Below are 20,771 nucleotides of genomic sequence, written 5' to 3' on the forward strand. Positions count from 1 at the left end.
AGGACTTGGGAACTCCAAGCTTGTCTAGGCCCCACTTGAGTGACATCACCCGCACCTTGATAACTCTACAGGTTGGCATCCTTCTACTACCTCACATATCTACATATCTACATACCTACCATGGAGTCTGTTCATCATGTCTCGGTCTCATCAAAAGTGCTCTTCAGCAAGGTGCGCAAGATTGTACCGCCAATGCTTGAAAAGTTTCATAAAGGTACGTTGATCTGGAGTTATCGATACTGTGTTTTATCACGCAATGGGCATCTCCGCTGACTATTACTCTAGGGCAGCTGGGCCGTGTAGCTGTGATTGGAGGCTGCGTTGAGTAGGTTTTATGCCTGGCAACACTGGTATCATACTAACTTGGCATAAGCTACACCGGAGCTCCTTACTTTTCAGCCATGGCGTCCGCAAGACTGGGTACGTCCCCCAAACACCCCATTGCTCTTCACCAAATATATTGACTCGCGAATTGCAGGATGTGATATGGTATGTATGAAAGATGAAGTACTTTCTGCAAACGACTAACAACCACCAGAGTCACGTACTCTGCGAACGATCCGCGGCACCAGTAAGCCAACATCCGGAGCTAGATTGACACCATTCCTAACCCATAATGTGCAGGTTATCAAGGGCTACTCTCCTAACTTGATGGTGCACCCACTGCTTCCTAGCAGCGACACCGTCAAAGATCCAAATTCAATTGATGCGCCATCACTGGCGGGTCCGATCATCGGAATGCTATCTCGCCTCCATGCACTTGTAATTGGGCCAGGTCTTGGCCGCGACGGTGTGACGCTAAAGGTGGTTGCCGAAGTGATCAGAGAGGCGCGGTCACAATCGATACCATTTGTGTTGGATGCAGATGGATTGCTGATTGTAACGCAAGACCCGAGCCTAGTTAAAGGGTACAAGGAGTGCATTCTCACGCCGAATGTGGTAGAGTTTGGCCGTCTCGCCAAAGCGATGGGTATCAAGGTTGCCAGCCAAGCGGATGTTGCCAAAGCCGGAGATGGAGACATTACTAGCAAAGCATCAGACGCGTGTGAGCAACTATCTCAAGCCCTTGGCGGTGTGACGATTCTTCAAAAGGGTCCTCAAGATGTAATTTCCAATGGCGTTACCAGTATCATCTCTGATGGCAAGGGTGGCTTGAAGCGCAGCGGCGGTCAAGGAGACACTCTGACCGGATCATTGGGCACATTCCTTGCTTGGCGAGCAGCTTACCACGACAACTTGTGGGACTCTGGCGAGCAGGACAACGAGAAAGAGGCCCAGAGCAAGGAAGAAGTCCAGGCGGAGCTCGATTCCGAGAACAAGCGCATGTCCCCGACAACAACTCTGCTATTGGCAGCGTGGGCGGGAAGTAGCATTACACGAGAGTGTTCGCGACGAGCTTTTGCAGCCAAAGGGCGCAGCATGCAAGCAAGTGATCTGACCGATGAGGTTCACGGGGCCTTTTTGAGGCTAATCGGAGAGCCAGACGGATCCAAGACGCACCTTTAGGGTACCATGCAAAAGGATACTAGTCATGCATCTATGTACGAGAAATAGAGTACAGGTTTTGGTAACACCGGAGCATATCTCCATATATTTAGGCCTTCAGCTGTGTGCAAACCCACCAATGAAACATGTTTCGTCGACTTTTGTGATGGTTCGCACAAGCGGTTGTCTACAGTCATCGAAAGGAAGAGTCTCGAACTGTGCGTTTCATAGAAATCCTATTCCAATATTGCAATCTCAGCGGCACTGGCTTTGTACGCGGTGTTAAATGGTAGCTAGGTAGCATAGAACATCTTTTTTGTATAGGTTTTATCTCACCTGACTTGAAAGAAATGGCTCATAGTATGTGAGTCTCGGCTTTCATTAATTCATCGATCAGCATGGTCAACCCCCGTCTCTCGGTGCTGATGCTTCAGACTCGGGCCCCAGACCGGTCCCGAATGCCCACTATTAGATGACAAGATAATTTTACCGACCAAGTGTCATCTGACGATACTATATCATTATGCTGACTTGGATTTTCAGAATCTCTACCTAGGTACCCTTGATGGTACATAGTGTAAATAGAAAGCAAAAGCACCGTGTCACAGCCCCTGCCCTGACCTTGAGTAACTAGTGCCCGACTTGCGCTGCCTCGCTTGTTTTCGCTGGTCTTCTGTCATGTTCCTAAAACTTGCGGAAAAGAAGACCTTTTGCGTAAGTCTGACCAGGTCAAAGAGATATCAGCTCGTAATCATAAAGCTTCAAGCAGTTTAAGACCTCTACTTTGGCAAGTCAAGATCTCCGCAATTCTATACGATTGTTGACGTTGAGATCGAAATGTGGCTAGGGGATGGCCTGAGACATGCACTCGCCTCAAGACTTGCCCTCAATCGATGCTCCCAAGCCTGCACAGTCTCAGTCATGCTGCTCAAAGGCAATGTTGAGCTAATAAGCCATCGACATCACTTTGACCGATAGACATTGGTCATGTTCTGAGGTATCGTTCCAGATCTCGTATTCCCAACCCCGGCTGGTTTTGGTTCGCTGTCATATCCGATCATAGGGCACCACTGCATTACTATACATAATTACAGAAGTCAACCAGTATGATATATAATTCAACTGTTGCACAGAGTATGGATATCGTGTCCTTCGTGCACCAGCCTATACTAGGAGCCCAAATTCATGGACCACCCTACAAAGTATGGGGAACCCAGGCCGATAATGATCTTGTGATGCAACACAAGGCTGATGGGCTTCGCAGGGAACAGGGAGAAGAACATCTTCCGTAACAAAGGAGCACGCCTAGCTTAGCGATTCACATGAGCATATATACCTTCAAAAACGAGTATATAAGATGGCAAAATTCCCAGCGGAAGGTAATGCCATCAGAACACAATCCCCAGATACAAGTCACCGGATCTACCCCAAGTCTATACTCATATCCAACCATTCATCAAGATGCATTTTCCCATCATCGCCATGATTATCACCACCGCCTCCCTGGTGGCCGCCGACTCAACACCAGGGTTGTGGTCTAAGTGTGGCACCTGCAACCCTATCTCAGGCGAGAACCAGTGTGACCCGTCGACCTCGTGCATCAACACGGGTACATCCTTTCACTGCGCCTGCCGTGCTGGCTTCAAGGCGTCTGAGTATAATAACGACTTGTATCATCAGTTCCGTCTGCCGATGCCGAACTATGAGTTTCTTGTTTTCGTTCCTGAGAACACGCCTTGCAACACCCAGTGTGATGATCTGTGGGCTGCTCCTTCTGATCTTTGCAAGGAGGTCGAGCTTCAATGGCAGTGCGTGGCTTAGAATAGTGCCCCGGTGTATGAGTGAGTTTGTTGGTAGTGGGGCGAAGGAGGGAAGAGAGACTTTCAAACAATGTATGGGAGTAGTGCAATAAACGCAAACGATCGAGTTGGGTCCATAGCGTGAGATATTCTGGCATATTACAGCCGTCAATCCTTAAAAACAAAATCGGTTTAGTGAAAGAATACGAGGGATGTTAATGTAGATTAAAGAAGTAGATTGGCAAGATCTTCTTAAGCCTACGAAATCATAAGAACCGAGTCCATATTCCCAATACTCCCAAACACCCGTCGCCTTGATTCCAGCCAATTCCACATGCATCTTCAACACGCATAGAAAGCCGAATCGACAATCAAGAACAAAAAGAAATAATGAGAAATCCTCACAATTACATGTCCATATCACCGTCAACTTCGGTGAAAAGTAGACGTGTGCCATTGCCAGTGACTTGCCAGAGCTATAGAAAATGATGTTAGTGAAAAAGCATAGTAGTCTCGTCGAGTTATCACAACTTACGTTCATTTCGGCATATTCATCGATAGTCATGGTGAGGTTATCCTCAGTGAAGCCTCGGGCCAGCACTCGCTCACGAATACGCCTCATGCTCATCTCGCCTTCCTCCCCATCTCCAACAGCAGCAGCGCCACTCTCCTTCATGCTGCGGATCAAGTTGTAGATCTTGCTAGATGGAGTGTTGTCGGCACCATGCTCGCCATCATTGTACAGAGAAGCCTTACTGATCTCAATGAGACGTAGAGCCTCATCGACATCCTCGCGAACAACCTCTTCGCTGAAGCGAAGACGAGCAAGGGCCTGCGAAAGACGAACGATACCAAGCAGAGTACGGGGGCTGACATGAGAGAACTGCCTCTTCTTGGACTCATCGATCTTTTGTCTTTTGCGCATGGCCACATAAGCACCAACCATGTAGTCAGAAACGTTGGTAGGCACAATAGGGCGGAATGTGCGTGCCTTGGCAACGTACTGACGGACCTCGTGGGGAGTGAACAGCACGCCGGATTCCTCGTTCTCCGGGTGTTTGTTGTGCATGTGGACGTAGGTGACGTGGTGGGCCAGCTCCTCGTCGCCCTCGCGGGATGGGGTATCCAGAAGCAGGAACATGACATCGAAACGAGAGAGCAAAGCAGCGGGCAGGTTGATGTTCTCCACGGGTGACACCCGGGGGTTGTAGCGACCGTATAGCGGGTTGGCCGCTGCCAGGATGGAAGTACGGGCATTGAGCGTAGTTGTAATACCAGCCTTGGAAATGGAGATAGTCTGCTGTTCCATAACTTCGTGAATAGCTGTCCGGTCCGAGTCCTCCATCTTGTCGAACTCATCAATACAGCAGATGCCGTTGTCTGCAAGAACAAGGGCACCTCCCTCCAGCACCATCTCATCTGTGACGGGATCTCTCATCACTGCAGCGGTGAGACCGACACCACTGCTTCCTCGCCCGGTAGTGTACACGCCACGAGGAGCAACCTTGGTAATGTATCGAAGAAGCTGGGACTTGGCCACACCAGGGTCACCCATCAAGCAGATGTTGATGTCTCCACGAATGTGCATGCCGTCACCCATCTCTTTTGTGACACCACCAATCAGAAGCAACAGCAATGCCTTCTTGACATCAAGGTGTCCGTAGATTTCAGGTGCAATCGACCGTGAAAGGTACTCATACATGTTACCAGAGCGCTGGTGTTGTTCGATCTTGCGCAGAGTACGGCTGTCCATGCCCATCTCATTATATGACTTTTTGTGCTGAGTGATGTGCTGGGCCTCCAGGTATGTGTCAGTCAACAGGCCAGCGCGAATGGCGCGGAAACCAGTGTAGGGAGTGGGCAAAAAGATGCCCGCCACGTCGATCACGTCACCGGGGTTGAGTTGGCGAGTTAGAGCGCCGTGGCAGTGAACAGTCAAAGTGCGAGGAATATGGCCCACTGGGACCTGGTCGGCCATTTCTTGGATTTTCACTTCTTGGAAGGGAACAAACTTCGATGCACGAGTTGACAGGAAGAGCTGACCCTTCGAGTTGTTTTTCTTGCATTCCTCTGACAGGCACTCGCTCAAGGGGAGGAATTGCTTTGTGGTGATGGGCTGGAACACTTCACAACCACAGCGATCGCAAGTGTAGGCGTTAATCTGCACAGCCGGCTTGACATCTGAAACACGGGTGGTGATACCGCGAACTGTAATCAAGGTACCCAGGTGCTCACCGCGCACATAACGGACGGCGAGGGCCTTGGAATCGCGCTCGGCGCTGGACCCCGAAGGTGTGAGGGGTTTGAAGTTGAGTGTATATCTACGGGTGAGTTCTGGAGGGAACATCGATGGGGCGGTCGCAGCAGCTTCCATGTCAGCCTCCATTGCAGTTTCCATGGTCTCATTTCGCTTCTCGCGCTGAGACATGATAACATCAAGCACATCATCTTTGAATCTGCGCGATAATCAGTTTAGCAGCCATTGTATTCGCATAGAAACAAATTCAACATACGTGACATCCTTTGTCTCCCTAGGCATAACCTCATCGACTGCTTGAGAGATAACATCGATGTAGCGTTTTGTGTTCTTTTGGATAGATTCGACAAGCTTCAGGTCTTCTCCCTCGGGCATGGATTTCTCGAACTATTACCACCATTGTGAGCTAGATATCAGCGAGGAAGACTGATATTCGATACTTACAATTGAGAGGTCATCCAGCTCAATCAAAATATTAGATTTATCCCGGTTTGCGATATCCTGCAGAATTTGCATGTACTTGAGCTTCGGCTCCCGGTGCCTCCTTGCTCCACGGGTGTTTGCTCCAGTCGTTTCGTCGACATCATCCATGAAATCATATTCATCGCTTGTCTGGCCGTCATCGATGTTCAGATCCTCCAACGCCTCGGTTGCAGCGGCTTCCGAGGAGGATTGGAAGGTTTTGAATCCCTTCAAGAAATCCTTGAACCCATTCAGTTGCGCGGAATAGTCCACAGGTGGGGGGTATTGAAGAAGAGACATAATCACAAAATGCGCTCAATTCAAAGCGCAAAGAATCAATAGTGGGATCGGGAGAGAAATAGAGAAGAGGGTCCAGTGGCTATCCGAGCCTCTACCAAATTCGCCGGTAAAACGCGAACGCGAGGTCAACACGCGCCCACAAATGCCACTAACCTGATTAGGAAAGGTATCAATTATCACGGATGATCAGTTAATCCGGTTATCGAGGCACGTGTCACATGACTCGTCATCGGGCCGAGGCGAAAGAGAGATGTAGTGCGGAGTCCGGGGTCGTGTGTCTCTCCGAATTCACGGTTCCCCTCCTCCTTGCCTTTTCGGTGTTCACGATCGCTCAGTGCTTCAAAATGGCCCCCAAGAAGCCTGCTGCGACAGCGGAAGTCGCCCTCATTCCTCTGAAGAACTGTCTTGTTAATCTACCGCCGTCGCTGGTCGCTCTGCTGGTCAATGCAAACACGGTCAGTCTACTAATCACTATATTCCGGTGAACTATATCCAGCTAACGTCTAGCTATCCCAGACCGCTCAAAACGTCATTATCGAATTACAATATAAATCGACCTCCGGAAAGGCCAATGGAGCTTCTCCGCAGCAGTCATGCTTCCTCGGTTGGACGGGTATGCCGAGCAAGCGCAGGCTTGCGCCTGTCGTTGGAAGAGATGGCATCAACAGTGGGTACTCCAGGGAACAGGAAACCTCCACCGTTGAGCTTGATACTACTTTTGGGAGGCTCCTTGGTCTTACAGAAGGCCAGAAGGTATACAACACTTCCTATGCGCCATTACCCACGTGGGGTGCTAACACCTGCAGGTCGGATTGTTCATCCACCTCGATCCACCCGTTGCACATACGATAAACATTGAGCCGTTGACACCAGAAGACTGGGAGAGTAGGTTCAAATCACATACAACTACAATTAGACTGGTACTAACTAGACACTAGTCATTGAACTCCACGCCACGTTCCTGGAACTGAACCTCTTGTCACAAATTCGCGCTCTACCCAATCCTACATACAATACAACGCAATCGGTGCATATGCACCCACTTGCATTGCATCTCTCTCCAACATCTACCGCCAATATTATCGTCACTTCTCTTACACCCGCTCCCTCAGACGCCTCTCCCTTCGCTAAGATCGCGCCGGATGCAGAAGTCATAGTGGCCCCAAAAGTTCGATCCAAGACAAGCAAGAGCTCCCGAGCGGACAGCCGCAGTGCAGCCGGTAGCAGTAGAAAGAGTGTTGGGGGTAGGAGTGCTTCAAGCACTGTACGCCAGAAGACTGGTCGGTCCGACTCCAGCACACGAGGCTCTCTCTACTTGAGAGGCGTGGACCGGTCAGCGACCACTCAATATTTTGATGAGGAAATAGAAGATGATGCAAATGAAGGCCTTCGTGTTTGGGTTGATCAGGACTTGCTGGCTAGCCACGAGCTACGCGGAGCGACTTGGGCATGCGTGTCAGTGGTCCATCCATCTGGTCTCAAACCCCCACCAGATCCCCAACAACAACTTGCTCAAGCTGAACAGCAAAAGTCAAGTGATGCTGGTGCCACTACGACCAAACTCGTGGCTAAGTTACTTCCGTGGGAGGAGGCTCCGGACAATCGGCATGCGGCGATGTCCACCTTGTTGTGTAGGGCCCTTGGTGCAGAGAACATGGTTGGAGGAATCCTCCGCGTCGAAGCAGCACCCCCACAGTTGCATCGCTCCGCAGTCAAGACCCTTAAAATCTACCCTTTCATAGGCGATGCTTCAAAGAAGAAGGACGGACTGAAGTTCGGCGCTGACACAACAGCATCCCGGGATGCCCTGGCTGAGCGCCTCAAAGTCATCTACGGCAGCACTGGGTCTGACACAGGACTGTTCTCTGGGCCTTTGACAGATGGAATGACTATACCCAAGTCTGAGTATCATCCTTCAGTCTCTCCATTCGATGGTGCTATTCTTCGCTTCGATCCCCCGTTGAAGGGGCCATCAGATGAAACAAAGTCAATGTTTGGGTGGCTTCTGGGATCAGAAGCTAAGCTCAATCTAGAGGTCCAAGCCGAAATTCCCAAACCATTGGACCTTAATCCATCGCTCTTACCCATGGAAGACTCTCTCCCAGAACCTGCTCCTCAATTGGTAGGGATTGATTCTATAATTGAACAGTCATTGAATAACCTCACAAAATCCTCGTCCATCCTGCTTACCGGTGGACTTGGTGCTGGCAAAACGGCTCTTGCCCAGCTACTGGCCCATCGCCTAAGACGAGATCACCTCTTCAACATTAAGTATTTCTCCTGTCGCAAGCTCGTCACAGATGAAACACGCATTTCCAACATCAAAGAGACCCTGAACCGGCTCTTCATGTCCGCATCATGGTGTGCGCGTCTTGGTGGCCAGTCAGTCGTGATTCTCGAGGATCTGGACAAACTTTGCCCAGCGGAGACTGAATTGCAAGTAGGCGGAGATAATGGACGCAGTCGCCAGAATAGCGAGGTCATTTGCTCTATGGTTCGAGAATACTGCGCGCTGAATTCCTCTGTTGTGCTGCTGGCCACTGCCCAGGCTAAGGAGTCTCTCAATAATGTTATCATCGGTGGTCACGTTGTCCGTGAGATTATCAATATGAGAGCTCCTGACAAGGAAGGGCGCCGAAGGGTTTTAGAAAAACTTACTAGCGAAGATAAGCCCACAGAAAGCTCAAACGGGCATGTGAGGGCCACGAGCTCCTCAACACAGGATTCATGGTTGGATCCTTCAAACCCGGGGAGCCGACCAAGCTCTTCTGGGGGTGATGGCTTTGTCATTGGAAGGGATGTCGAGTATCTGGAGCTGGCTGGAAAAACCGATGGGTACATGCCTGGTGATCTTGTGCTACTTGTCGCCCGTGCGCGCAATGAGGCCCTCATTCGCTCTTGCTCAGATCTGACAGCAACATCAAAGATGATCACTCTCGGACGAGAGGACTTTGAGAGTGCCTTGAAGGACTTTACTCCGGCTTCTCTTCGCAACGTCACTCTTACCTCGTCAACGACCACGTTTTCTTCTGTTGGTGGTTTGTTCGAAACTCGCAAAATGCTGTTGGAAACCTTGCAATATCCTACAAAATATGCCCCGATCTTCGCACAGTGCCCATTGCGACTGCGGTCTGGTTTGCTTCTTTATGGATTTCCTGGATGCGGTAAAACAATGCTGGCCAGCGCAGTGGCTGGCGAGTGTGGCCTGAACTTCATCAGTGTTAAGGGTCCCGAGATTTTGAACAAATATATCGGAGCAAGTGAAAAAAGTGTTCGTGATTTGTTCGAGAGAGCCCAAGCTGCTCGCCCTTGCGTCCTCTTCTTCGATGAGTTCGACAGTATCGCGCCCAAGCGTGGTCACGACTCCACTGGTGTCACGGACCGTGTTGTCAACCAGCTGTTGACACAGATGGACGGCGCAGAAGGCCTTTCGGGCGTTTATGTGCTGGCAGCTACATCACGGCCAGACCTGATAGATCCTGCCCTCCTTCGCCCTGGTCGTCTCGATAAGTCCTTGCTTTGTGGCATGCCAAATCACGCAGATCGTGTTGATATCATCCGCTCAGTGAGCGAAAAGCTCAAGATGAGTGACGAAGTCATCTCTCGCTTTGGTGATATTGCCACCCAGACGGACGGATTCTCTGGCGCAGATCTGCAGGCTGTCGTATACAACGCCCATCTAGAGGCAGTCCACAGCGCGCTGGGTGATCATTCTACCGATACAGCCAAGCCCGGTGCCAAGTCCAACAATGCCAGTGCTTCTAGCAAATCCTTCATTCAATTCCTCTACTCTTCTTCGGAGGAAGCATCGGGATCTGTCTCCATGCCAGCCCCGGCAGTGATCGCAGCCAAATTGGAGGCAATTAAGAACTCGCGTCGCCGCCAGCGCCAGCTCGAGCAGGGACCTTCCGGTACGAACAACACCGCGGCCCCGTTGACTAATGGCACTGCGCCTGATGCAGATGAGCTGCGTGAGGAAATCGTCGTCCGCTGGGAGCATGTTGAGCGCTCATTGGCTACCACACGTGGCTCTCTTCCCCCTGCAGAGCGCAGACGTCTCGAGGGAATTTACCGTGAATTTATCGCTGGCCGAAATGGCGAGATGCCCAATGGCGAGGCTGCCAATGAGATTGGAGGCCGAACAAGTCTGATGTGATGCATATTATGACTTGGATTATGTACACTGTATATATGGGTAGCTTTGTATGCGCGATTCATTCTTTGCCCTCTATTCCTGTATTTATCAATATTGGTAGATGAACATTATATTATAAATTTGAATGTTGTCACATGAGATGTGAGATGAGAAAAGGAGCAAGCTCATCCAGCCAATCTTGTCTATCTCTGGAGGCCTTGTAGATCGGTTCGTTTTTCAACATAGCGAAGGTATACCTGATGCTTCAGGGGAGTTTGAGTATATTAAAGAACCCCACAAATGTACATCTGCTGAAGAAATTAGGGCTTCGCTCGCACGTGAACATAACACATGTAGAGACAGGAAATGCACTTGTCGGGGGGCGGTAGCAATGCCTTCTGCCAAGCAAGTGGTGCAAGTGTTAGATATGCTCCTCCAAGCTATCGGAGGCGATCGCGATGTCGTCGATATAAGCCCGACAAAAGCTTCGCAGGCCCCGTAGATATTATCTAGCTCGCGTTGGGCGTATATTACATAGTTGCAGTGGCCCATCATTGCGAGTTTGAGGACCTCGTGTCCTCAATGAGTGATAACTCCTAGCTTGCCGACATCGTCTGCCTGGATGTACCCTCCATTGATAGGACCATGCGGCTGCATCAAGAAATGGAATGTATTTTCTCTCTTTGCAAAGCTGGAGGATGTCCACTTGTGTCGGGACTAGGTACATATCTTTTTTAAGTGCTTCCATGCTGGCATCTCTGAGATCCACCACTGGTCTGCCCACACATTTTTCCTGGCCGTCCTTTATGACGTACTTGTACGACACGAAGACTGGGTGACCAGTTGGAGTGTGCTTGGTGGCAGAGCCCATCTCCCGTCGGCATGGAGGCCACCGAAGACTTTGCTGATCAAGGTCCTCTCTTCTGCGCCGGTCGGGTAAATATGTTTCAATTATTCGTTCCCAGGTAGCGTATGAAGGCTTGCAATCTCGGAGTGTGACATCGCAAGGTGAAGAGGCGACCTTGGTCTTCCATAATCAGAGACTGAAAAATAGATGGGAGGGGTTAGACTTACGATTCTGCGTGCAGCTCCTATGAAGACCAATCCAGGACCTGGAGTTTATATAAAACCACCCCCACTATACATCAATGAATTAACTGTTCAAGTCGGGCTATATGTGGAAGAGATGGACATACCACTTGACGAGCTCGTACCCGGTGATTCGGGGAGCAGAACTTAGAGCATTCATACCTTTATGTCCAAAGGTTAGCGTTCATGATTGGAGGTCAAATCAGAGAGAGATAAGCCTCACCAATGGGCAGCCAGCCCCTCGAGAATCAACCCCCACACTACAGAAACCCCCATTACCATGCCCACCAAAAGCACCAGCAGAAAGCTCCCCCAGACAAAGTCTGAGGTCACTCATTGGCTAGCTGCTGAGCTCTGGCTACGGCAAAGGCACCAGCATAAGCGGCACCCAGGGACCCTATCAGAATCAAAAGTCAGCTGAGTCCAACCCAAACAAAGTAGAAGAAATCATTTTAGATAGCACATGTGAAATTAAGTCAAAGTGAGAACAAGCCAAGAACAAACTGAAGTGAAGATAAAAAAAGGATACAAGGAGGAAGAATGAAATGGAAGTGACTTACCAACGCCGTCGGCGCGACAGAGGAGGCGCATCGCCACGGATCAAGACTGGGGCGGGGGTGTTCTTGCCCCGGCGCTCCGCAATCGAGCCCATGAGCGCGCGAGCCTCCTGTCGCTGGCGATGGGCTTCATACCCTGGGATCTGCTGATAACCAGGGGGAATCACCGGAATCCTAATGGCGGCAATCCGGGGGGGACGCAGCCTGACGGCTGGCCCCATAGTGGGGGGAGCTACTGGTCTCGGGGGTGGCACGAACCTCATCAGTGGAGTGACGGGTTGGAGGTCCATTCTCGAGGGACCAGCTAGAAAGGGCAGCCATTTCGAAGGCATTCATTGTGGCGGTTGTTCGCGGTGTCGAATTGCCTTTGTCGGCAATGAAAAACGAAGGCGAACGTGGGGGAAAAGAGAAAAGAGAGAGAAGAAATTCGAAAAGGGTGGGAGTTTGTTATATGGCCCCCAGCCAGTCTGAAGAGGAAGGGTCGACCGGCCAGGTGAAGTGGCTGTACAAGCATCAACTTCAGATCGTTCCTGCCATCTCGAGCATGAGTGGCGAGAGGCCAACTGGGCACTACTTTTGGTTATATAAGGGGGTCGATCTATTCCAGTAAGCCTAGCCATGTAGTAGTATGTAAATTTGAGTAAAATAAACAATGGACCCAGTATTTCACTCTTTCTCTAGAGCTTTGTTGACAAGGTGTTCAAGCTTGTTCCACTCAGCGGACAGAACAGCCTTGTTCTTGCTAGGATCAAGGCCATTGGCCTTGAATTCATTGTGGACCTGTACAAATTGATTTCCAACAAGCTTCTTAAAGCTGGGCACGGTGCAGCTCTCCAATTGTGTGCTAGTAAGTTCAGCAAGAATGTACCAAATCAAGTAGTGATAGTTCAACTTGAAGTCATGAAGCTGAACAGGGTCTTTTTGGTCAGGCTGGAAGCCCTCTTGGGAAATGAAGACTGTAAGCCTGACTAGGCTCCATGCGTGGATGTGTCGGATGGGGTGGGCCTTGCCATAGACAACAGGATCGATTCGCAGGTATCGAATGGCAGCGTGGATGAATGCCCGGGTGAAGTTGCCAGCCGTCAACAGAGATATAATCAGCTTATCGCGGAGAGAAGCATACGGCTGACGGGTGAGAGGCCATAGGGCAGTTTCACGAAGTTTGTGCATAGCAGCTTCCAGCTTTTCGATTGCGTCAGCTGGTTCCGTGCTGGTTGCGGTTGCTTTCTGCATGAGCTCCAGGGCTTCACGCTCTGCTGTCTCTAGAGGGGCCATGTCTTCAGGTGTAGACAAGAACCGGTCTTCAATAGTGTCCGCCCCCTTTTGGCACTTTGTGCACTGGCAGTCAAAGAAATAGCGTTCTTTCAGTTCGTTGCGACGGATATCGTATGGTGTCGTGGTGTCGATATAGGAGATGAAGATTTGCTCGCCCTTTTTGATGGGACACATAGCCTTGACGTACAGTTCTTCGCCGTCAAATCCAACTGTGGAGTTGTAGTCACAGCTGTGGTTAATCAACCCGGCATATGGATGCATGTAGAGGCCAATGCGGTCATACATAGAGGTTGTGAGGTTGAAGGAGTTCAGATCCAACTAAAAATGATAGTTAGATGAAAGGCTTGCGAGGCAAGAGGTTTCAAGCTGGAATTAGTTACCTTCGCAGCATAAGTAGAGACAGTTCCTTCATCGACGTCCGTGCCTGAGTAATTCTTGACAGCTTTTGCTGTCAAGTTAATCCTATCGAGTTGGCCTTGGCTCTCCGAAATCTCATTGATGTGAGTTTCCAAGCCATCAAAGACCTTGGACTCTTCCGAATCGTACTTGTTACGCGCAGTGCGCAGCACTATGCGTAAGAGAGCACGGGCATTATTGGGAAGCACCATAGGTTTGACATTTTTGAAGATAGGGCATTCAAGAGAATGCGCAAACTTCCAGTCCTTAGATTGACACGCCTAGTCATCAAGTATTAGAATCTAAATCAAATGGGGAATATTCTTGGGTCGGACGGGAAATATGAGACATCAAACGATTTATCGTCATAGCAACTCACTCGGTCACAATACTTCACAACACGGCATCCTGTGCAAGCCTTCAACTCATTACCAGTTTCCATCTGTCTCTTTCCGAAGCAACCGGCACATGTGTCCTCTAAACGTGGAGAATCGAGAACTGCCACAAATGGTGTTTTGATGTGTAAAACATCCTCACCGGGGTTAATATCGGTTGTCGCAAATAGGCCATTGCCCATTCCATTGGGGGCAGGCTGTGGGACGGTCCTAGTCGTCACCGAAGGCAGTACAGTTCTCGATGCCATTGTGTTTGATCTGATCATAAAAATAAGAATCGTTGGCAGATATACGATCAGAGTGGATAGTCATCCCGTGGGGCGGTGAATATTCGTCATGTATTTGAATCTCTTGGCAATGATAGAAGGAGATTGATAGAATCTCTCACACAGAGAGAGCAATCTGATGAGAATATTCTGAATTTTCCCTGGTGGCTGAGCTACTGATTCAAAGCTATTTGCAAAGACTTTTGTCATTGTCACCTTGGTGACCAGGATCCTACCTTGTACAAGCTATGCCTAGAGATGAGCACACACACACACACACACATACAGAGAGAAAGAGAGAGTGTGTGTGTTGGTTTGACTACCTACCAGAGCTGGAAACCAATTTTATTTATACCTCTAAGTGAAATAGTAACACTTGGATGATAGCAATTAAAAAAATACTGAATAGATGTCGAAGACTTACTAACCCTTCCAAGAAATGTATGTAGCTCGAAAGAAACTAGATTCGACTCAGGATTCGGGTATATAGTTAAGTAGACATATAGCATAGCTCATTCAAGTATATAGACCTAGTGACTCAATCCCCAATCAACTAACCACCAGGCATAAAACCAAACCCAAGTCCTAGATCATAGCCGCAAAGGCCGCAAAGGCCGCAAGAGCAGCAGCACCCAATGACACAGCAGTAATCAAAGGCTTTGCAGCACCAGCGGTAGCACCATAGCTCGAAAGTTGAGGAAATTTGAATTATATCTAAGACGTACTGAAGTATCTTTTGTATGGATGACTCATACAAAAGATACCTAATTTCTAAATTTTTGATCTTGTGGGTAATTTGAATCTTCTGGGACGCACCAACTCAGGGTGGTGTGTTGGGCGCTTGGCACGATTATGGAGTACGACGAGATCATTCGTATATCGGGGGCGTATAAGCGCTACGCCACTGTGTCCTTGATTCCAAGTAGAATAGAGAGTAGAGATGGGGAACAATTCAATGATTCATAAGGAAAAGACAACATTCCAATCCGAGAGTACAGTAATTAAAAAGGCCGAAAAGACAATGCACGCCATCTATCAACAAAATTGTCCTACCCACTACACCAAACAGAAAGTTTAGATCCTGTCCTTGGAAAATCATGACGGGACGACCGGGGGAGGTCATAGGGGATATCGAGCGGAAGGAGATGTTGACTTCCTGTCCCTCATTACCTCGACATGGTGGGGGCTTTTTTTTTTCTCTTCGTCTGTCATTTTGTGCAAAAAGAATTAAAGATTTACAGCGCCTTGCCGCCGACGAAGTTGGACCAAGTGCGGACCTCGGAGGGGATTTCCTCGGTGCGGGGGAGCTTCTCGTTCATGCACTGAGCGAAGAGCTGGGCAGTCTGTAGAGAAGACAAGTTAGTAAGTTGTATCATTATAGGTACCAGAACACTGAACATACCTTAGCTTCCATGAAGAGAGGCACGTTGAAATCGACAGCGTTGCGACGCATAACATAGTCGTCATCAAGCTGGGTCTTGCCGCGGGTCTTGGCAAGGTTGAAGCAGCCACGGATGTCGTACTTCTGGAACACCTCACGGAGGGCACGCTTGTCCTTCTTGGGGAACTCAATCACCTGTACGGAGACGCCCTTGGCGGACTCGAGGTGAGCCTTGACCTCGGAGTTGACGGCGAAGAACTTGTAGCCAAGAGGGTTCAGGTACTCGACAATCTTGGCAAGGTAGGGCTGGGTGATATCACCGCCGAGCAAGATACCCTCACCGGGCTCAGGCATGCGGAAGTTCATAGTGGACTGGAGAGAAGCCCAGTAGGCCTCGACCAGATCCTTACCGAAGCAAGCAATCTCACCGGTGGAGGACATCTCGACGCCCAGGAAGGGGTCAGCACCAGCCAGACGGGTCCAGGAGAACTGGGGGACCTTGGTGGCGAGGTAGTCGCGCTTCACCTTCATGAGGTCGACGGGTTCGGGGACATCACGGCCGACGAGAGCCTTGGTGGCGACGTCGATGAAGTTGGTACCCAGAACCTTGCTGACGAAGGGGGAAGGAGCGCGAAGCGCGCAGGTTGCACTCAATGACCTTGAGTGCGGGCTCGGCGCCCTCCTGGTTGGCCTTGATGATCTGCATGTTGAAGGGACCAGTAATGTTCCAGGCCTTAGCAACCTTCTCGGCGATCTCCTTGACGCGGGCCATGATAGGCTCCTCGATGTTGGCGGGGGGGGAGGACGAGAGTGGCATCACCGGAGTGAACACCAGCGGGCTCGACGTGCTCGGAAACGGCATGGACAAGCAGCTTACCGTTAGAAGCGACAGCATCCACGTCGATCTCCTCGGCACCCTCGATGAACTTGGTGATGACGACGGGGTGGTCAGGAGAAACGGCGGCGGCGTTAAGGAGCTTCTCCTTAAGCTCATCAACACTGTAGATGACGTTCATGGCGGCACCAGACAGGACGTAACTGGGACGAACCAGGACGGGGTAGCCAACAGTGTCAGCGAAGCTCTCGGCAGCAGCGACAGAGGTCAGTTCCTTCCAGGCGGGCTGGTCGACACCAATGCTGTCGAGGATAGAAGAGAACTTGTGACGGTCCTCGGCCTTGTCAATGTCCAGAGGGTTGGTACCCAGAATAGTAGCACCACCGCTCTCTTGCAGACGCAGAGCAATGTTCTGAGGCAGCTGACCACCGACAGAGACAACGACGCCGCTAGCGGCCTCGAGCTCATAAATATCCATGACACGCTCGTAGCTAAGCTCCTCGAAGTACAGCTTGTCAGCGGTATCGAAGTCAGTGGAGTAGGTCTCGGGGTTATAGTTAATCATAACGGTCTTCTTGCCCATATTGCGGAGGGAGAGAGTGGCATTAACAGCGCACCAATCGAACTCAACGGAGCTACCAATACGGTACACACCGCTGCCAAGAATGATAGTTCCATGATCATCGAAGGTAACATCGTGGGAAGAAGCGTTATAGGTGGTGTAGAGGTAGTTGGTGTCGGCCGGGAACTCGGCAGCAAGGGTATCGATTTTTTTAACCCAGGGGGTGATACCGAAAGACTTACGGCGAGCACGGACATCATCCTCGGTGGATCCAACAAGGAGAGAGATCTGCTTATCGGAGAAACCAAGCTTCTTAGCCTTCAACAGGATCTCCTGCTTAAGGCCGAAGAGGCTGCCAATCTCCTTAAGCTCGTTGTTGCAATCCACAATGTTTTGGATCTTGTACAAGAACCACTTGTCAATCTTTGTCAGCTCGTGGACCTTGTCGACCGAGTAGTTCTCGTGAAGCATAGCCTGGCCAACGGCCAACCAGCGGCGATCAGTAGGGTTACGGAGAGTCTCGTCAAGGTCATCGAACTTATCACCCTGAAGACCAAGGTATCGAGGGTCAACCTGACGGATGGCCTTCTGCAGGGACTCCTCCCAGGTACGACCAATGGCCATAACCTCACCAACCGACTTCATGGCGGAGCCAATGTCGCGGTTGACGTGCTGGAACTTGGCCAAATCCCAGCGGGGAATCTTAGTGACAACGTAGTCAAGACTGGGCTCGAAGTTGGCGGTGGTGGTCTTAGTGACGGCGTTGGGAAGCTCGGGAAGAGTGTGTCCCAGACCAATCTTGGCAGCGGTGTAAGCAAGGGGATAACCGGTGGCCTTGGAGGCCAGAGCAGAAGAACGCGAAAGACGAGCGTTCACCTCAATGACACGGTAGTCGAGGCCATCGGGCTGCAGAGCGTACTGGACATTGCACTCGCCAACGACGCCCAAGTGACGGACAATCTTGATAGCAGCAGTGCGGAGCATGTGGTACTCCTCATCAGATAGAGTCTGACTAGGGGCAACAACGATACTGTCACCGGTGTGAATTCCAAGAGGGTCAAAGTTCTCCATGTTGCAAACGGTAATACAGTTGTTATCAGCGTCACGGACAACCTCGTACTCAACCTCCTTCCAGCCCTTGAGGGACTTCTCGACCAAAATCTGGGGGGAGAGAGACAGAGAGCGCGAGGACAAGTCACGGAGCTCCTCGGCGTTGGAAGCGAAGCCAGAACCCAGACCACCGAGGGCGTAAGCAGACCGGACGATGATGGGGTATCCAACCTCCTCGGCAGCCTTAAGAGCGTCCTCGACAGTCTCAACGGCGGTCGATTCGGCAATAGGAATATCAATCTCGTTCAAGGCCTGGGCGAAGAGGTCACGGTCCTCACTGGTCTCCAGGGTCTTGATGGGGGTACCAAGAACCTTGACACCGTAGCGTTCAAAGGTGCCCATGCGGTTCATCTGCACACCCAGGTTCAGGGCGGTCTGGCCACCGAAGGTAAGGAGAATACCATCGGGGCGCTCGCGCTCGATGACGTGGGTAACATATTCAGGGGTGACAGGGAGGTAGTAGACTTCGTCCGCAAGCTTGTGGTCGGTCTGGATGGTCGCAATGTTGGGGTTGATCAGGATTGAGTGGACGCCGGCTTCCTTGAGAGCCTTAAGGGCTTGGGAGCCTGTTTGATCCAACAGTTGAAAGATTAGTGACGGTTGCTATTTCATTTGATATTTAGGGGTCATTTTTAAGCTCTGTGTATTCCCCGCATAGAAGACCCCTGTGCAGACCCCCATGAGGGACTCACGGAGCATTCTAATCGGTCGAGAGGTCCAGCTCCAAGTGGTTGCAACTTACCGGAGTAATCAAATTCTCCAGCCTGGCCAATGCTCAGACCACCACTACCAATGACAAGGACCTTCTTGACATCGATGAGCTTGCTACCGGTCGCCACGGCACCGCTGGCAAGGTAAGACTCAGCACTTGGGGGCTTTTCAGCGGCCAGGCGGTTCAAGGTGCTGGAGAAAGAACGGAGCTGCTGAGAGCGAGCCGTTGGGATCTTCTGCAGGCGCAGAGCCGAGACCGATGAACGGACGGACTGAGATGAGAATGCGCGCAGAGAGAGTGCTGGTCGGGTTTCAGCGATGCAGCGCTGGCGCAGCAGGGCAGTTGCCTGCCCACATCGAGCAGCAAGAACCATCGCGCACCAAAGGTAATGTTTCAATTGCTGAGAGATGTGTTGAGGATGAGTCTACGCTTTGCTGGGATTCTTTTTTTTCCGCCACGCCGTCGCTAATTGGCTCGCTCCCTTCACCGTATACGGCTCCACTTTTGAACGAGAGAAAGCCGGGGGATAATTCAAGGGATAAGTGGAATTATATAGATCTGGAGGATCTAATAATTAATGTTAATAAGTTTATATTAAAAAGATGGTTGGTTTATATATTTCTTTCCTTCTTCCCCCTTTTTAAATTTTTTTTTTTGTATTTTGTTGGCAGCGATGAGTCAAATTTTGAATGTGGAGACGGGGTTCGCTCGGCAAATATCTTTTCTTATATCTTATATTTACTACCTACATAGGGATACAGAACCTATTAATTATCACTGCCCCTATCTACATTGTCACCCATATGAAAGTTATAGAGTGTGTCGCAAGAAATTGGGATCCAGCAAGAACATCTTATATCACTGATCTGTCTGGTACATGCCGATGCCGGAGCTAACCCTATCTCTTATCTCTCCACTTCAACACCTACAACCTTGGAACATTCCAACTACTCCGTACTCTGTAGTATTCCGCCACATCGCGAAAATTGGTATGATAATATCTCGTTGTTAAGCATCAGAATGGTTGGAAGCCAACCGTATGAAAGGATGGACTAGATGCATAAATAGGGATGAATCAGAGTTAAATCTTGGAAGGTAGTCAAGCGAGTGACGTAATCGGCCTGGGGATGTAAAGGGAATACGGAGTAGGTATTGATGTGTTATGCTTATAAGATGACGTGCAGTGTCAGTCTATCTGTATGTCGGAGATGTGGAGTTTGGGTGATAGAGGGAGCAGGTTGATGTTGCAGTTGCTTCTAGGTTCAGCTGGTTGGAGTTAAGGATCACCGTCGGAAGAAAGATTGGTCGGCAAAACAAGAAACAGGTAGATGACTGAATTCATAAATTATTAGGGGTCTTAGTGCTAGTCTGCATGTTGTTTGATGAGCGAAATACCGAGTTCCAATAACTAATGTTTCGGCCTATGGATCAGGCTAGTTCTTTCAATCACACGTTATGTCTAAATCCACTCCTTCGGGCCTCCATAACCCTCCTATGGCAAAGATTGTATAAAAGCTCGCTGACCACAACACAACATGCATGGTATGGCCCAAAGCCAAGTAGTACAACATATGTAGGAAGTTTACCATGGATTACATTTAGATATTAAGCAGAAACATCTTCTGCTTCTTTTGTGCTCACACCTTTCAAAATGCAGCATACAAAAGGACTGTCAGTGGGTGAAGTGTGGAATCCTCAAAAGCGAAGTATGTTGCACCTTTCTGACCACATGTCTTATATACACTCGGCATTAAG

The 20,771-nt window shown here is 50.0% G+C and overlaps 8 protein-coding genes across 8 annotated transcripts; 4 read left to right on the forward strand and 4 right to left on the reverse strand.

The window, feature by feature from the left end:
- Nucleotides 1-120: 120 nt before the first annotated feature.
- Nucleotides 121-1,506, forward strand: N7500_004210 (ATP-dependent (S)-NAD(P)H-hydrate dehydratase; the record flags this gene model as incomplete). Its single annotated transcript, XM_056675356.1, has 6 exons — nt 121-214; nt 286-325; nt 374-420; nt 479-489; nt 539-571; nt 625-1,506. 6 exons carry the CDS (start codon nt 121-123, stop codon nt 1,504-1,506), a joined length of 1,107 nt encoding a protein of 368 aa, XP_056535881.1.
- Nucleotides 1,507-2,946: 1,440 nt separating this feature from the next.
- On the forward strand, nt 2,947-3,306 carry N7500_004211 (putative adhesin; the record flags this gene model as incomplete). The annotated part of the gene is made up of 1 exon (XM_056675357.1): nt 2,947-3,306. The coding sequence occupies one exon, from the start codon at nt 2,947-2,949 to the stop codon at nt 3,304-3,306; it is 360 nt and encodes a 119-aa protein (XP_056535882.1).
- A 385-nt stretch (nt 3,307-3,691) lies between these two features.
- Nucleotides 3,692-6,303, reverse strand: N7500_004212 (DNA replication licensing factor MCM7; the record flags this gene model as incomplete). Its single annotated transcript, XM_056675358.1, has 4 exons — nt 3,692-3,760; nt 3,820-5,740; nt 5,798-5,928; nt 5,986-6,303. The coding sequence occupies 4 exons, from the start codon at nt 6,301-6,303 to the stop codon at nt 3,692-3,694; spliced, it is 2,439 nt and encodes an 812-aa protein (XP_056535883.1).
- Nucleotides 6,304-6,521: 218 nt separating this feature from the next.
- Nucleotides 6,522-10,459, forward strand: pex1 (AAA family ATPase peroxin 1; the record flags this gene model as incomplete). The annotated part of the gene is made up of 4 exons (XM_056675359.1): nt 6,522-6,758; nt 6,820-7,056; nt 7,110-7,188; nt 7,242-10,459. The coding sequence occupies 4 exons, from the start codon at nt 6,522-6,524 to the stop codon at nt 10,457-10,459; spliced, it is 3,771 nt and encodes a 1,256-aa protein (XP_056535884.1).
- Nucleotides 10,460-11,320: 861 nt separating this feature from the next.
- On the forward strand, nt 11,321-11,535 carry N7500_004214 (uncharacterized protein; the record flags this gene model as incomplete). The annotated part of the gene is made up of 2 exons (XM_056675360.1): nt 11,321-11,374; nt 11,404-11,535. The coding sequence occupies 2 exons, from the start codon at nt 11,321-11,323 to the stop codon at nt 11,533-11,535; spliced, it is 186 nt and encodes a 61-aa protein (XP_056535885.1).
- A 548-nt stretch (nt 11,536-12,083) lies between these two features.
- On the reverse strand, nt 12,084-12,420 carry N7500_004215 (uncharacterized protein; the record flags this gene model as incomplete). The annotated part of the gene is made up of 2 exons (XM_056675361.1): nt 12,084-12,230; nt 12,343-12,420. The coding sequence occupies 2 exons, from the start codon at nt 12,418-12,420 to the stop codon at nt 12,084-12,086; spliced, it is 225 nt and encodes a 74-aa protein (XP_056535886.1).
- A 330-nt stretch (nt 12,421-12,750) lies between these two features.
- On the reverse strand, nt 12,751-14,398 carry N7500_004216 (S-adenosylmethionine-dependent methyltransferase; the record flags this gene model as incomplete). Its single annotated transcript, XM_056675362.1, has 3 exons — nt 12,751-13,677; nt 13,740-14,036; nt 14,135-14,398. 3 exons carry the CDS (start codon nt 14,396-14,398, stop codon nt 12,751-12,753), a joined length of 1,488 nt encoding a protein of 495 aa, XP_056535887.1.
- Nucleotides 14,399-15,651: 1,253 nt separating this feature from the next.
- N7500_004217 (carbamoyl-phosphate synthase (glutamine-hydrolyzing) CPA2) lies at nt 15,652-19,389 on the reverse strand (the record flags this gene model as incomplete). The annotated part of the gene is made up of 5 exons (XM_056675363.1): nt 15,652-15,759; nt 15,819-16,407; nt 16,448-16,578; nt 16,628-18,870; nt 19,047-19,389. The coding sequence occupies 5 exons, from the start codon at nt 19,387-19,389 to the stop codon at nt 15,652-15,654; spliced, it is 3,414 nt and encodes a 1,137-aa protein (XP_056535888.1).
- Between the last annotated feature and the right edge of the window lie 1,382 nt (nt 19,390-20,771).

This window comes from Penicillium coprophilum (assembly GCF_028826855.1).
Source record: "Penicillium coprophilum strain IBT 35676 chromosome Unknown utg000002l_segment0_segment1, whole genome shotgun sequence".
NCBI lineage: Eukaryota > Fungi > Ascomycota > Eurotiomycetes > Eurotiales > Aspergillaceae > Penicillium > Penicillium coprophilum.